The 14,067-nt window shown below is 33.6% G+C and overlaps 3 protein-coding genes across 4 annotated transcripts; 2 read left to right on the forward strand and 1 right to left on the reverse strand.

Annotated features, from left to right (window-relative positions):
• Positions 1 to 313: 313 nt before the first annotated feature.
• On the reverse strand, positions 314 to 4,237 carry Cdt1 (DNA replication factor Cdt1). 2 transcript variants are annotated; one of them, XM_012694924.4, is made up of 3 exons: positions 3,563 to 4,237; positions 3,309 to 3,435; positions 314 to 1,941 (listed from the first exon to the last, which is right to left on the reverse strand). In XM_012694924.4, the coding sequence occupies exons 1-3, from the start codon at positions 4,057 to 4,059 to the stop codon at positions 772 to 774; spliced, it is 1,794 nt and encodes a 597-aa protein (XP_012550378.2). In that variant the 5' UTR covers positions 4,060 to 4,237; the 3' UTR covers positions 314 to 771.
• Positions 4,238 to 5,170: 933 nt separating this feature from the next.
• On the forward strand, positions 5,171 to 8,868 carry LOC101739368 (monocarboxylate transporter 7-like). Its single transcript, XM_021351493.3, has one exon. It carries the CDS (start codon positions 5,549 to 5,551, stop codon positions 7,493 to 7,495), a length of 1,947 nt encoding a protein of 648 aa, XP_021207168.1. The 5' UTR covers positions 5,171 to 5,548; the 3' UTR covers positions 7,496 to 8,868.
• A 938-nt stretch (positions 8,869 to 9,806) lies between these two features.
• LOC101746122 (SRSF protein kinase 3) lies at positions 9,807 to 12,644 on the forward strand. Its single transcript, XM_004931480.4, has one exon. It carries the CDS (start codon positions 10,026 to 10,028, stop codon positions 11,832 to 11,834), a length of 1,809 nt encoding a protein of 602 aa, XP_004931537.2. The 5' UTR covers positions 9,807 to 10,025; the 3' UTR covers positions 11,835 to 12,644.
• The last annotated feature ends 1,423 nt before the right edge of the window (positions 12,645 to 14,067 follow it).

Genomic DNA, 14,067 nt, shown 5'->3' on the forward strand with positions numbered 1-14,067 from the left:
AAATAAATAAATAAATAATTTTTCAGTCAAAGCAATCAAAAGATATAGGCATATCTGTCTGTGTAACTCATAAATACCCAAATGGGGCATTTTCCATAGACCTAGATGATATGAAAAAGGCAGTATTGTAGGACAGGTAAAGGGAATTGTCCTTAACCGACATTTTGGCAGGTAAAGTATAGACCGAACGTAGGAAATGTACTTATGGAAACTTTGCCTTAGGCAACCAGCGAATAATTAGTTAAGGAAAAAACATTTTACAAAGAGGTGAAAATTTTGGGAAACTAGTATTTGTGTATCGGGTAGAAATAGATTATGCATATTTCCACTCTTTTTATTCAAGAATATATTTTACACTGTGTGTAACTTAAGAAACATAAAGCCAATCACATAAATACTAAATTAATACAAACTAAATGTCGTTTTTTTTTAGTTCATGTCAAAATTTTCTTTTTTTATATCATAATTTTAAGAGTATCACGTAAATATCTAATCAGACTGAATGTTAAACATACATAAATTAATGATGTCCGCTTAAATCTACAAAAATTATGTCAACATGTTTTGGCAATTACAGTCAATATGTATACACTAATTCATAATATTATATAATAAACGTAATTACTGATCACAACATTCTTATAACAATAAAGTAGCAGTTACTAATATTAAAAGAGCTTCTAATATATAAGACATGAAGTGATTTAATTTTAAAATTAAGAGATGAAGTGAATTACTCTGCCTTTTGTGATTTACTTTAAGCAATTATTCTTAGTCTACTTTGTATTTATCAGCCAAAGCTTCTAATTTACAGATAATTGTGTTTAAGTCTGAATTTCGATCCAATTTCAAATATGAAGTATTTCTTATTTCATGCAATTTACACCATTCAGGAACTTCGTCTGTCAGAATTTTTATGTCTCTATGTAAATCATTGGCTGATACCTTAGATTTAAAACTGCTGTCTAATTTAGATAGAATAATGTTCAATGCAAGGACATTCTTTCTTTCAGTGACAAAAATGTTTCTTAGTGTTCTGGCGAGATCTGGAAGTCTACTGTAAATGTGATATTTTTGTTCAGTTTCTGAAGACCTTGTCATGGCCTCGAGTGCTTTGGCTGCCTGCTTAGCTTTAACTTTCTCCAAGAGAGCTGTTGGTAAATTACGCAAGGCAGGATTGAGAAGTGTCATTGTGCTTGTAGTAGGAGTTTGAGTTCCATTAGTAACAGTGTTTTTTTTGTTATCATCTGTAATGCCAGTAACTAATTTCTCCTGCTCAGTTAGGCCCCGTGCTTTAGCGTGTGCTAATTTCTCCATAGCTCTCTCCATTTTAGTATTACATTTGAATAGTTCACGTGCTTTAGCTAGTACATCTTGAGCTGTTGACATTTTTTCTACATTTGGCAGCTCAGGCAATTTAGCACTTTCAATTTCAGGCAATTTCTCCAACTCAAATTCTGGATGCCAACGTGTTAACTTATTATCTGGTATGACCATTGGAGGGTCAAGAGTAAGGAGATATTGAGAATGATGTTTCATCACTACCTGCAAAAGGGTATTAAAGAAAAACCTTCTCCTCTCCAGAAGCACACTTGGATTCATATTTTTTATATCATTGGGAAAATTTGGAGTTACAACAAGTTCATAGGCATCTTTATGAGAAGATGTACTGAAGTTTTTAATCTTTTGTACTTCAAAATTGTAAAAATCTGGCACTAAGTGCTTTATTTGTGCCAAATGTTTCTCTCCAAAGTTTCTTTTGAGCATTTCCTGGACTGATGGTTTGAGTTTTGTGAATGTTATCTTCTCATTTCTGTTATAAAGCAATGCCACAACTGTCTCCATACCTCTGAATAGCTCAGCCAGGAACCTATATTTATGCGGTAATGGCAGGCTAGTAGAAGTTGTTGCCAATGATGCATGTCTGATATACGCTGGTACCTTTGGGAAAATAAATACAGTTTTAATGTGTAGACTTATGTTTATTTTCTGATAAAAATTACAAAATATTATAATGCGCATTAATACCTGATGTCATATTTGGGTAATGTCATTAAACATGTACTCAAGCACAATGTGCAGACACACATTAGTTTCATAAACTTTTTTTTAGGTGAAACTCAATGTGAGTTAGATTATTTGAAGTTAAAAGTATTTTATTAAAACACTGACATTACATTATCGCTTAGATATTTCACAACTAAAATGATTAATTTTTGCATTGACAGTCAACTAATCAACCATCAAAACATAGAGGGGGGTGAAAGGCTTAAGCAACATTTTTGTATTATAACTTTACAGGAAAGCTATTTAAAGTTTATAATTTGGAAAAAACAGCATAACAAAAAACTTTCTCTAGCGATTAGAATGGAGTAACCGTATTTGAAGTTCAATTAAAAATATTGAACCGTTGACGCTAATACTGCATAAAACTCACCTTTAATTACAAATATAAATGTTGCTTAAACCAAATAACCTTTCAATCTTTGAAATATTAAGAAAGTAAAAGTAGGATCAACCTAAGGACAACAGGTAACTCATTACCAATCCAGAGGCAACAAGCTGGGTGATCTTCATTCTCCAAATTTATTTTTAATAATTAGGGATCTTTGATTTAATAGAAAAAACACCTTGTCTAAAATAATGTTATATTTGCAGATTGCATGAGACAATAATGGAAAATGATTCAAACAAATTCCAATGAATTTCATAATTTGGCTTAATGTAGTCATCACTAATGATAAACTCAAAGATTATAAGCATAACCACAGTCTCAACCTGAGAGTGGGTAATAAGAATATTTTGACCAGATAAAATCACCCAATGATAATATGATGGGATAATGGAAAAACACAACTCAAACAAATAAACGAAAATTAAGAAAAAATCATTTCACTGCACATTATGAAAATAATATTTGTCACCTGGTGATGTAGCAAGTATAAATTCTAGTTGTGAAGTTTGACTACACAGAAAACACCAAGGCCAAGCTCATAAAATCTCAAGGTGACCGAGTCTAATGTATACTGACTAACTGTTATGAAGACGGAACGTTAAGAAAACGGACTAGCAATATACTTTTATAACAAAAAATAAAGTAAACAAGTTACACTCTAATAGAGGTAACCAATGAAGAAAATGGGAGGACAATTTATTTTTGACAGTCAACAGAATCTAAATGAGAATGAAAACACAGAGGTTGGCCTTTCTTTAAGGTGCATCAACATAATGATCTTGCGTAAATTAGTAATACAATAATATAAATTACTTTAAATTACTACACTACAAACGGTATAAGCTCAGCTTACCTTGCTAGGGCTCTTCACTGGACTCACAAAAACTTTTCTTGGAGAAATGAGAGAGTTTTGAGGACTTATAGGAACATCAGCTTTTTGAGGAAGCAATTCATTTCTTACTGGAACTCTCTTACTTGGACTAATGGAAAAAAAGGTGAATTAAATTATTTTTCATAATAGTTGAAAATTTTGTTTCATTATTCCTGAACCATTCTTATAAACTGATACATTAAGATGGATGCAAGAAATATCTACATGAAACTCACCTCGAGGGTACTTCCACATTGATAGACTTGAATTCTTTTAGATTCTTTGTCTCATTGGATTCTTTTAATAGCTTGATACCTCTGCTAATACGTTCAGCAGATGCTTTCAGTTCTGCAAGCTTCGAACTATTAGCTAATTTTTTCCTAATGTCTCCTAGGCTTAGTTCCTGTCGAGCTGATTTTATAGTTTCACGTTGTGACAATTGAGTTGTCTTGGGCACATTTCCCTTCCTCGTAAAAGCTACTTTTTCTTTACATTTTTCGGGCACTTTTGGAGCTGGTGATGTTATATCAGTATTTACATCAGTCTTGATATCATCATTTGTTAACTTAATATCAATTACCGTTTCTGTTTTCTTAGCAGCCGTAGCTTTATTAAGTGCTTTAGATTCCAACGCACGGTCTAAATGTGCAATTTTACTCTTGGTTGTGGCTATATCATCCGCTGCTGGTCTTTTTCTGCTGTTATAAAATGATGTAATCGTTGTTTGGGACATTATACTTATTGCTTGGCGTTTACTAAAATTATGATTAATTACAAGTTTCTAATGGAAGTAGTGGAAACTTTGTATTGCAGCTATTTTTACTATGCCTCAATGTTTTCCCTCCAAAAGACTTCAAATTTACATTTTCATGTCATTCCACTGTCGTTCACATAAATTTTAATCAACTGTCAAAAATTGTCCGTTTGATTGTGGTTTGATTCGTTCACTGCTCTGGCAAAGGGAACAAAAGACGAAGCCATGCATGTTGAGTGAAAAGAAAAAAAGAAGGAATTAAATGAAATAGTTTTAAATGATGTATAACACGTTAGATATTGGGTGAACGAAATGAAATTAAATAATATCTCAATAATGGTAAAATTACACGAAATGCTGAACTTTATGATGCATAAAGTTACGTATTAGTATTATATGTATAGTATACTAGCTGAGTACCACGATGCTACCTGCGGTTATTGTCGTACCGCGGGGTGAGTCTAGTCTAAAAAAAGTAGCTTAAGTTACTCCTATGTCATCAGCTACCTATCAGTGAAAGTCCCGTCAAATCGGTTCAGCCGTTCCAGAGATTAACCGGTACAAAGAGACAGACAAAAATTGTAAAAAATGTTGTTTTGGTGTATGTACCGTATATATATTCCTGTGTATGTGGTAAAAAGCTGTTATTTCAATATTACAAACAGACACTCCAATTTTATTTATATGTATATATTAGTAGTAGTAATATAGTATACGATTAGTATTTCATTGATACATATATATTACATGAAACACATTCTTCTAAAATCTTCTATCATAACTTTTGCTGATCAAAACTGACATGAAATCTGATGTCCTTAATAAGAAGTTCTACATCGATATGTTTATTGTTTGCTTTGTGGAGGTATAATGATTACAAACAATGACAAATAGTGGAAGCCTAACCTAAACTAATTATTTATTAAATTAAATATCATAATTTAATGAAGAAAATAAATTTTTAATTGTTTATATGAGTTACTTTTAGGATTTACTTACTATACAATAGATCAGCGATTCAAAAATGATTATGCCATCTGCCATCTGCTAGTGAGTACCTACTAATGTTGCATTCGGCTTCAACTGTAAGGTTTTTAAACTTCATCGAGCCACCCGTATCTTGACCACCGACGTTGAACACTGTTTCGTTAGACTTTACTAGTTACTTTACTACCCTGTGCAACTTTCATTTAAACCAAATAAATTAATTTAACAACCCTTGAAAATGCATGAAATGCTTTTATAACTCTCTAAAAGTAGGTAAGTATGCTTTTTGTAACACTAGCATCTTAGTAACGATCTTCCACTAATGTCACTCATATTCACTAAATCTCTAATATCACAATTAAAAAAATGTTGATGACAGTTGTATCTACTATTAGATTAATTTATATAATATTCAATAAATCAAAACGTTTACACACCATAAAGATATTTGGTAAGGGGAAACAAAATTAGCTATTTAAATATGCCTGAAAAGCAAAATTTTACAAAGAAAAGTATTTTAGTCACACCTAGCAGAGTTGTGAATAACCCAGATGAGATTGAAGGTGGAGAAGAAACTGAGATTGCTGCACAAATATCGGTTCCTCAAGATGGAGGCTGGGGATGGGTGGTCGTTATTGGAGCTTTTTTCAGCATTCTAATAATGGATGGAGTAGTATTTACATTTGGAAGCTTATTAAACGACATGGCGAACGATTTGAAATTGCAGGAATCCTTAGTGAATCTAATAAATTCAATCGCCGTAGCGTTATATTTTGTAATGGGTCCATTGGCTTCAGCATTGATCAATCGATTCGGTTTCCGGGCGTGTATGATGACTGGGTCTGTGATCTGTACGTTTTGTCTTTTTTGTTCATATTTTATTACGAGTTATTTAGGAATGTGTATATTTTATGGTGCAATGACTGGTTTTGGGTGTTGCTTAATTAATATGTCTTCAAGTTTGGTGGTTGGTTTTTATTTTGAGAAACTTCGATCAATTGCTTTGTCAGTGACTACAACAGGATCAAGCATTGGAATAATGATCATGTTTCCAATAAACTCCTATTTAGTCAAGTTAGGAGGATGGAGATTACCTACCCTAATACACTCCGGTTTATTCGGCTTAATATTTTACTTCGGTATGACATTTAGACCATTACTATCGCTGACTGTTGTTAATACGTCTGATGACCCCACCAGAACGGTGACTTATTTACCTAGCATATCAACGGCTTCTGTCCGACGTTCGCCATCAAGAATTTCTAAAGTTGAAGTTCTTACACCGACTGCTACGGAACGATTGTTTGGAGCTGTTTCTAATGCGAATTTTCCCACTGCTGCAGCTGTAGTTGAAGATAATACAGTACTACCAACTTCACAAGCAGGTCCATCTACGCTTGCTGTGTCTAAAATTACACTCAAAGCAAATAGCCCGCAAGGTGGTATAAGTCGCCGACAGCTACAGCGAGTAAGGTCTGCGATATCAAGTAGTGTGCTAGATAAAACCAAAAGAAATATTGAATTAACTGTTCATGAAGACAAATCTGTACATAAAGGTTGTTGCGGGCGATTGTTTCACTGGGAAAGTCATGACCCACAATTAAGACCATTATATCGAGATGATGCTTTTTACGATGGCAAATTAAAAAATCTTCCAGTGTATCAAAAAAGTATGCTAAATACTACTGAAGAAACAAAAACTGGTCTCGAGTACCAGTTAGCCGTATCACGTGCTGTTACTACAGCAGATTTGCAAGAAAATAAGGGATTATTTACAACTGCCGCAAGAAGAATACTTGCAACAATGATGGACCCTAAGTTGTTGAAACGATGTTCTTTTTTACTTTTATGTACAAGTGGTATGCTAACGTATTTAGGATATTTAGTACCATATGTTTTCATACAAAACCGAAATGAGAATGCAGGTATAGCAGCAAACGACTGTAGATTTTTTGTTAGTGCCATAGCCTTCGCCAATACTGCAGGTAGGTTGGCTTTAGGCTTTATTGCGTATAAAGTGGACCCCTTAAAGTTGTATTTTTTATCATGTACGATTTCTGGCGTAGCAACGATATGTTCAAACTTTTCATTTGATTTACATTATCAATACCTTTATTGTTGTATTTTTGGATTTTCAATTGCTAGTGTGGCTAGTCTTCGGTGTATGATTATTGTAAATATATATGGCTTGGATAAACTGACAAATGGGACCGGAATAATTTTGATGTTTCAAGGAATAGGTTCTTTGGTCAGCACACCAGTAGCCAGTGTTATAAAGAAACATTTTGGATATTCAGCAGCGTTCTATGTCGCAGGTTCATGTTTGACCTTAAGTGGTTTATGCTTATTGCCTTTAAAAAATATAGCAATCGTTGAAAACAGAAAAATTGAAAATTTAAAAAGGAATTTTATTAAAACAAATACATAAATATTCAACCTTTCTTATAGAGTCTAAATTATTTTATAGACGCACAAAGGGCGTATAAGATATAAATGCATAAAAATAAAACGTCCACGGCGTCATTATAAAATTAAAATTATGAAAGTGGATGTTTGAATGATCGTTATCTAATTACGATAAAACTAATTTCGATGAAATTTCGCACAAAGATAGTTTATAACCTGGATAAAATACATGGAATAATTTAATGATGGTCAACGACGACCCAGGCTACACCGATTATTTCTGCTATAACAAATACATAAGTCAGTTTGTTCGCTGTTATTTTATGTACAAACTATTCAAGATATGGACTTGTAGTTTATAGATCAGACCAGAGTGAAAAAAGCAATTCTTTATCCCAGAAAAAGCAGTGTTTCGTTCTATTAATAGCATGAGCATGACAAAAACAACATAACTTTCAGATTTGTACTTTAATTTTAAACATATTCATTTGTTCATTTCATTATATTTTAATATTCATTATTAGTAGTCGTTAAATGATTGTTTTCTACTTTAAGTGGATTTTGAAAACCACGCCCAGTAATATTTGGTACTTCCTCTACAATTTACGCTGATGCTGATGTGGCGCTACCCTAATATACTAAATTTCGACGGATTCGTATTAGAAACACAGTTTATTCTTTTTACTTCTACCCTCCGTAAAAGAAAAGGACAGATGAATGCATAGAAAAGTAGGTTGAATGAATGAAGTGAATGGGAGCGCACTATATATGTACACAAAAATGGTTTTACAATAAATTATACTTTTGCCATGGTTTATGCCAGAGTTTACATTTGTTCTAAATTTTTCAGAACCACCTTTAACGACAATCCCATATAGCAATTCCTTTTTAAGCAATAAAGTTTAAGCAAAAAATAAAAAAAATATCTACGTTGACGTATGTTTTTAACAATCCGTGTAAAATAGAATAGATAATATTATAAAGTAATAGTCGCGCATTGCTACATTTCAAATGCACAAACATAAAATCCACCATTAGTTCTCTTGTGACAAAAAAGGTGAATTTACATTTACTCTATGATAGCCACATTGACGCTTAAATTTGTGATGCGCAAAATCGATATTGTTAAATAAGGTAGGTAGGTATGTTGTTTTGACTAGTGGCGCGTTTTTAAAATACTACTGCCAATGACAATTTAAAAAAAATTGAGTTACAGGACCAATTATGTATTGCCATTTTGTTTAACACCCTACAATTTGCTTGAAATTTTAAGCTCTAAACTGTAAACAGTTTTAATGAATTATTATTTTTATTTTACTGTAATCAACATGAGTATGTATTTATTACTAGATATATACTATTTTGAAATATCAATTATAAATCACTGTGTTATTATGTTGCTTTCGTTTATTTTATAAAGCATTGCCAGAGATCTGTGATAATTTACCAGACAAGAGTAAAATTGCTTAATACGACAATTGAAAGACAAATAAAAAAAAATCTGAAATATTTTTAACTTTATATTATTCAGGGAAATAAAGTGATCCAAAGCACACACACTTGCTACTGGGTAATGACAAAAGAAAGTTCATGTTAATTGGAAAAGCTTTCTTTGGTTTTTTGGCCTGCTAAGGAAATAGTTATTATAATCTCTGATTTTGAAATACATGTGCTTTAAAATAAAGGAGGATATTAATAAATATTATATTAGATACGCAAATGAAATGTGCACAGTTTTTAAATGAATGATTTGGAAAAGCTTGAACAGTCCTCGTTATAAAACAGTCACGTTATAATAAATTGAATAGTTTATTGACTGTTGTAGTTCAAATTTTACTAACAATGTCAATATATTCGCTAGTGTTATTGCCGTCTAAAATTTAGAGATTCATTCACATTCTCGATTTGGAGTGCATAATAATATTGTAATGAGAATTTTATGATTCCCATTACTAGCACAGCTAACGATTTTTATTGCAATTTGTTAAGGCGAGATAAAACATATTACAAATGGAACTTGAGCTGATGTATTTTGAAGTATGAAATATTTTCAGTTGTACTGCGATAAAACTAACTCGTCTTCTTTGTGATTCTTAGTTTTGTTTTAAGTTTAATATACTGAATAGTACCATGTGGACCTCTTTTCCTTGGAGTTATTGTTGGGTAAATAGCTAGAAATAAATAAACACGAGAAAAAAAAGTGTGAACGTTAGGATGGATGGTTAATACACGTAATGATTAACTTTATTTATAATTGATATTGCCAATATTTCTTACTTTTGAAAGCATCGTTTTGTGCTTAAAAGACCACAATTTCTAACAGTAGCTGAGATCACATCTAGATGATCCAAGTCACAGAACACTATTACTTCTAGCGAAGTGATCCAAGTCACCTACGAACGGAGATATTATTCTTTTCGCTAGCAACACCAAGTTCGTGTTCGAGCGCATTTTGTTCTGCGACCGGCCGCCATAATCAAACAAAAAGATTGAAATGAAAAGTTAATTTAAATTTCATTGCTTATTGGTGAAAGTGATATAATAACTACTAAATGAGTTCTAAATCTGATGTAAATAGAAGAGTACTCGCCATACAGGCGAAGAAAAAAAGACACAAAGTTGGTAAAAAGAAAAATCGCGAGGAAGAACACGGGGCTATTGGCCAAGGAAACGGTCTGCGTAACCAGAACCAGAATCGTCTAGAACCAACGCATAGTTCTTCCAACGAAACAATTGAGGAAGACGAAGATGAGCAATACACCAGCGACGACGAGGAGCAGGAGGATAGTGCGGATTACTGCAAGGGTGGATATCATCCTGTCAAGATTGGAGATTTATTCCTGAATCGTTACCACGTCACTCGGAAGCTAGGCTGGGGTCATTTTTCTACCGTGTGGTTATGCTGGGACCTCGTCGACAAACGATTCGTTGCGTTAAAAGTAGTGAAATCTGCACCTCATTTTACGGAGACGGCTTTGGACGAAATTAAAATATTGAGAGCAGTGAGAGACAGCGATCCCACCGATCCTAAGAGAAACAAAACCGTACAACTACTTAATGACTTTAAAATAACTGGTGTAAATGGCACTCATGTGTGCATGGTGTTTGAGGTTCTAGGACACCACCTTTTGAAATTGATACTCAGATCTAATTACCGAGGGATTCCTCGAGAGAATGTTAAGACGATAATTCGTCAGGTTTTAGAAGGCTTGGATTACCTTCACACTAAATGTAAAATTATTCATACTGACATTAAACCTGAAAATGTCCTTATCTGTGTAGATGAGACATATATACGTAAACTTGCCGCCGAAGCGACAGAATTACATTCCTTGGGGCTAAGGTTGCCTCATTCCCTCATTAGTACTGCTCCAAAAGAATTTCAAGAACAAGTGGTCACAGGTAAAATGAGCAGAAACAAGAAGAAAAAGTTGAAAAAGAAAGCTAAGCGTCAATCAATGTTGTTAAAGAAACAAATGGAACAAATAGAAGAAATGGAAGAACAAAAAAAGGATCCACACAATAGTGAATCTGCTCCTATGTCTCAAGATAATGATGATTCACCTCAGACACCAGAGGAAGCAAGTGTCATTGATATAACACAGTCTGAAAATGATACAGCAGTAAATGGGTGTAATGATGTCCAAGCTAATGAAGAAGAAACATATAACATTGATGGTATACAATTGCGAAACAAACAGTATGGGTGTGGTGATGATGCTAGCACTCCAATGTCCGAAGGAGAGATGACTGATACACCTCCTTCATTTAATTCACTTTCTACAAATCGTAAATCTTTAGACAAAAAGCCTGATCCTACTTTTGAAGTCTGTGACATTGAAGTAAAGATTGCGGATCTAGGTAATGCATGTTGGGTACATCGTCACTTTACTGAAGACATACAGACTAGGCAGTATCGTTCCTTAGAAGTGCTCCTAAGTGCTGGATATGGAACGTCAGCAGATATATGGAGCACAGCCTGTATGGCATTTGAATTAGCCACTGGAGATTATTTGTTTGAGCCTCACTCAGGTGATGGCTACAGTAGAGATGAGGATCACCTTGCTCATATTATTGAACTACTTGGAGATATTCCCAAAAGAATTGCAGCTTCAGGAAAATATTCCAAAGTATTTTTCAATAAAAAAGGTGAATTGCGAAATATAACAGGTTTAAAACCTTGGGGCTTAGTCTCTGTTCTGACAGAAAAATATGAATGGAGTGAAAATGATGCAGAAGAGTTTGCCGATTTTTTAAAACCTATGTTGGATTTTGATCCAAATCGGCGTGCCACTGCTTATGAGTGCCTTCAGCACCCATGGTTAAAATCGTCCAAACCAGAAAAGGAGTCTGAGGACTAACAAATGCTCTCTGAACCAGTCTTAACATTTTTTAAATTGGTAGTGTCTACATAAAGTAATGGGTCTTTCACTTTTATAAATCTTTATTTATAGATTTGTTTGTGAATAACTTAATTTTATCTACTTTATTTTGTAGCTATTCTGATTTTCACAAAATTTGTAATTGTGTGCGACTAATACTAATATTTATTTATGAGGCCTGCTAATAAATCAAGTAGCGAAGTATATAATACACCCGCTGCTCAAAATTGTAACATCATAATGATATTTGTATGATTTCGATGTAATTGTAGCAATTGGAATTTTATTAGAAATCTTAAATTGCCCAACTGTACAGAAGATAGCTTTAGGAAAAATTGTGATGTATGACATGTAGACAATATAGGTTTTGTCACATAATAATAATTAATCTACTAGGAATTTATTAGTTGACGTGATGACATTGTTCTGCACCTATGTAATAAAATAAGTGGCGAAACTTCTGTAACAAAGTCATGCATGCATTGTAGACATTCAAAAAGTAGTAGTATATTTGAATAGTTAAGTTGTGTTTTATCATTATCACAATAAAAATCTCATAATGTAAAGATTAGGATTAAGACAGTATTTGTCATACCACACCTCTGAGACTGCCTTTTATAATACAATGAGTCATAGAAATTGAGCAATGGAGTTACATTTGGAGGTGGTTTACAGCAGTGACCTTTGTCTGAGCCAGCTCATAGTTAAATTTATTATAGATCCCGATATACATTACCATGATTTGTATTATTATATCAGCAAATTTACATGAATAAAACGTGAAACTGACTCGAGTTTTTTAGTCCTATAGGTAATTATTAAATCTACGTAAAAAATGCGACTCGTACGAACAAGAGGCGTGGCCGGAAATTGAAATGAAGTAAGTGGCAGATCTCTGCTCCCAGGACATTCATTGTTAAACTTGTATACGTATTGTACTTTTGTTATACGAGAAAATATGCGTCACGGTAACCTGAACATTAGTATCTACCTGATTGTGGTCTGTAACTAAATACTTAATACTGTGTACGGGGCGCACTCGTGCCGTCAATTACGTCGCATCATCCTCGATTAATGTACATAAGACTCGTAACTTTTACGTTTTTTGAAAACTCGAATTATTTGGACCGATTGTAAAAATAATACAAAATGAATTTGTTAAAATGGAATTTTGCAAGAAATGAGTTCTCAACGGCCCACGTGTTGATGGACATGAAGTCCTAATGGTTTTGAACATTCTGTTAATTAAAATTGAATTAAAAAAAGAAAAAAATTAATTAAAAAAATTGATATTCAGAATTCTTCATGCAGAAATTTTGATACAAATATTTGTTCTCATCGGTCCATGTGTTGGGGCATTGAGTTCTAATGTTTTTAAAATAAAGATAATGTAGGAATTTTGATACAAATAGGACATGTTTTTGAAGTCGTGGCCTAAAGGATAAGACGTCCGGTGCATTCGTATCGAGCGATGTAACGGTGTTCGAATCCCGCAGGCGGGTACCAATTTTTCTAATGAAGTGAGTACTTAACAAGTGCTCACGATTGACTTCCACGGTGAAGGAATAACATCGTGTAATAAAAATCAAACCCGCAAAATCATAACTTGCGTAATTACTGGCGGTAGGACCTCTTGTGAGTCCGCACGGGTAGGTACCACCACCCCGTCTATTTCTGCCGTGAAGCACTAATGCGTTTCGGCTTGAAGGGTGGGGTAGCCGTTGTAACTATACTGAGACCTTCGAACTTATATCTCAAGGTGGGTGGCGCATTTACGTTGTAGATGTCTATGGGCTCCAGTAACCACTTTAGACCAGGTGGGCTGTGAGCTCGTCTACCTATCTAAGAAAAAAAAAAGAAAAAAATCTGTATCCCAAATGTACTTAGGTGTTTTTCGCTCTAGTTCTTGCTTGTTAAGGACATACTTAATATATTTCTTATTACAACTAGTGGTCGCTCAGTGAATGTAGTAAGTACTCGCTCAGTAATTTGACCATAATTACTCGACACCTTTCGATTCATTAGAATAAATCAGAAAACAGTATGTACTTTTTGTCTAGCAAAAAAAGTAACTGATTATAATGAGTTATATTTCCGCTCGACAAAAAGTACTATTGCCAATTTTGTAACTACTATTTCACTAAACAAACAAATGGTCAACAAACAAAGCAGAAAACTGTACTTATGTAAATTATTCATCTATAAATGTATC

This window comes from Bombyx mori, chromosome 11 (assembly GCF_030269925.1).
Source record: "Bombyx mori chromosome 11, ASM3026992v2".
Lineage (NCBI taxonomy): Eukaryota > Metazoa > Arthropoda > Insecta > Lepidoptera > Bombycidae > Bombyx > Bombyx mori.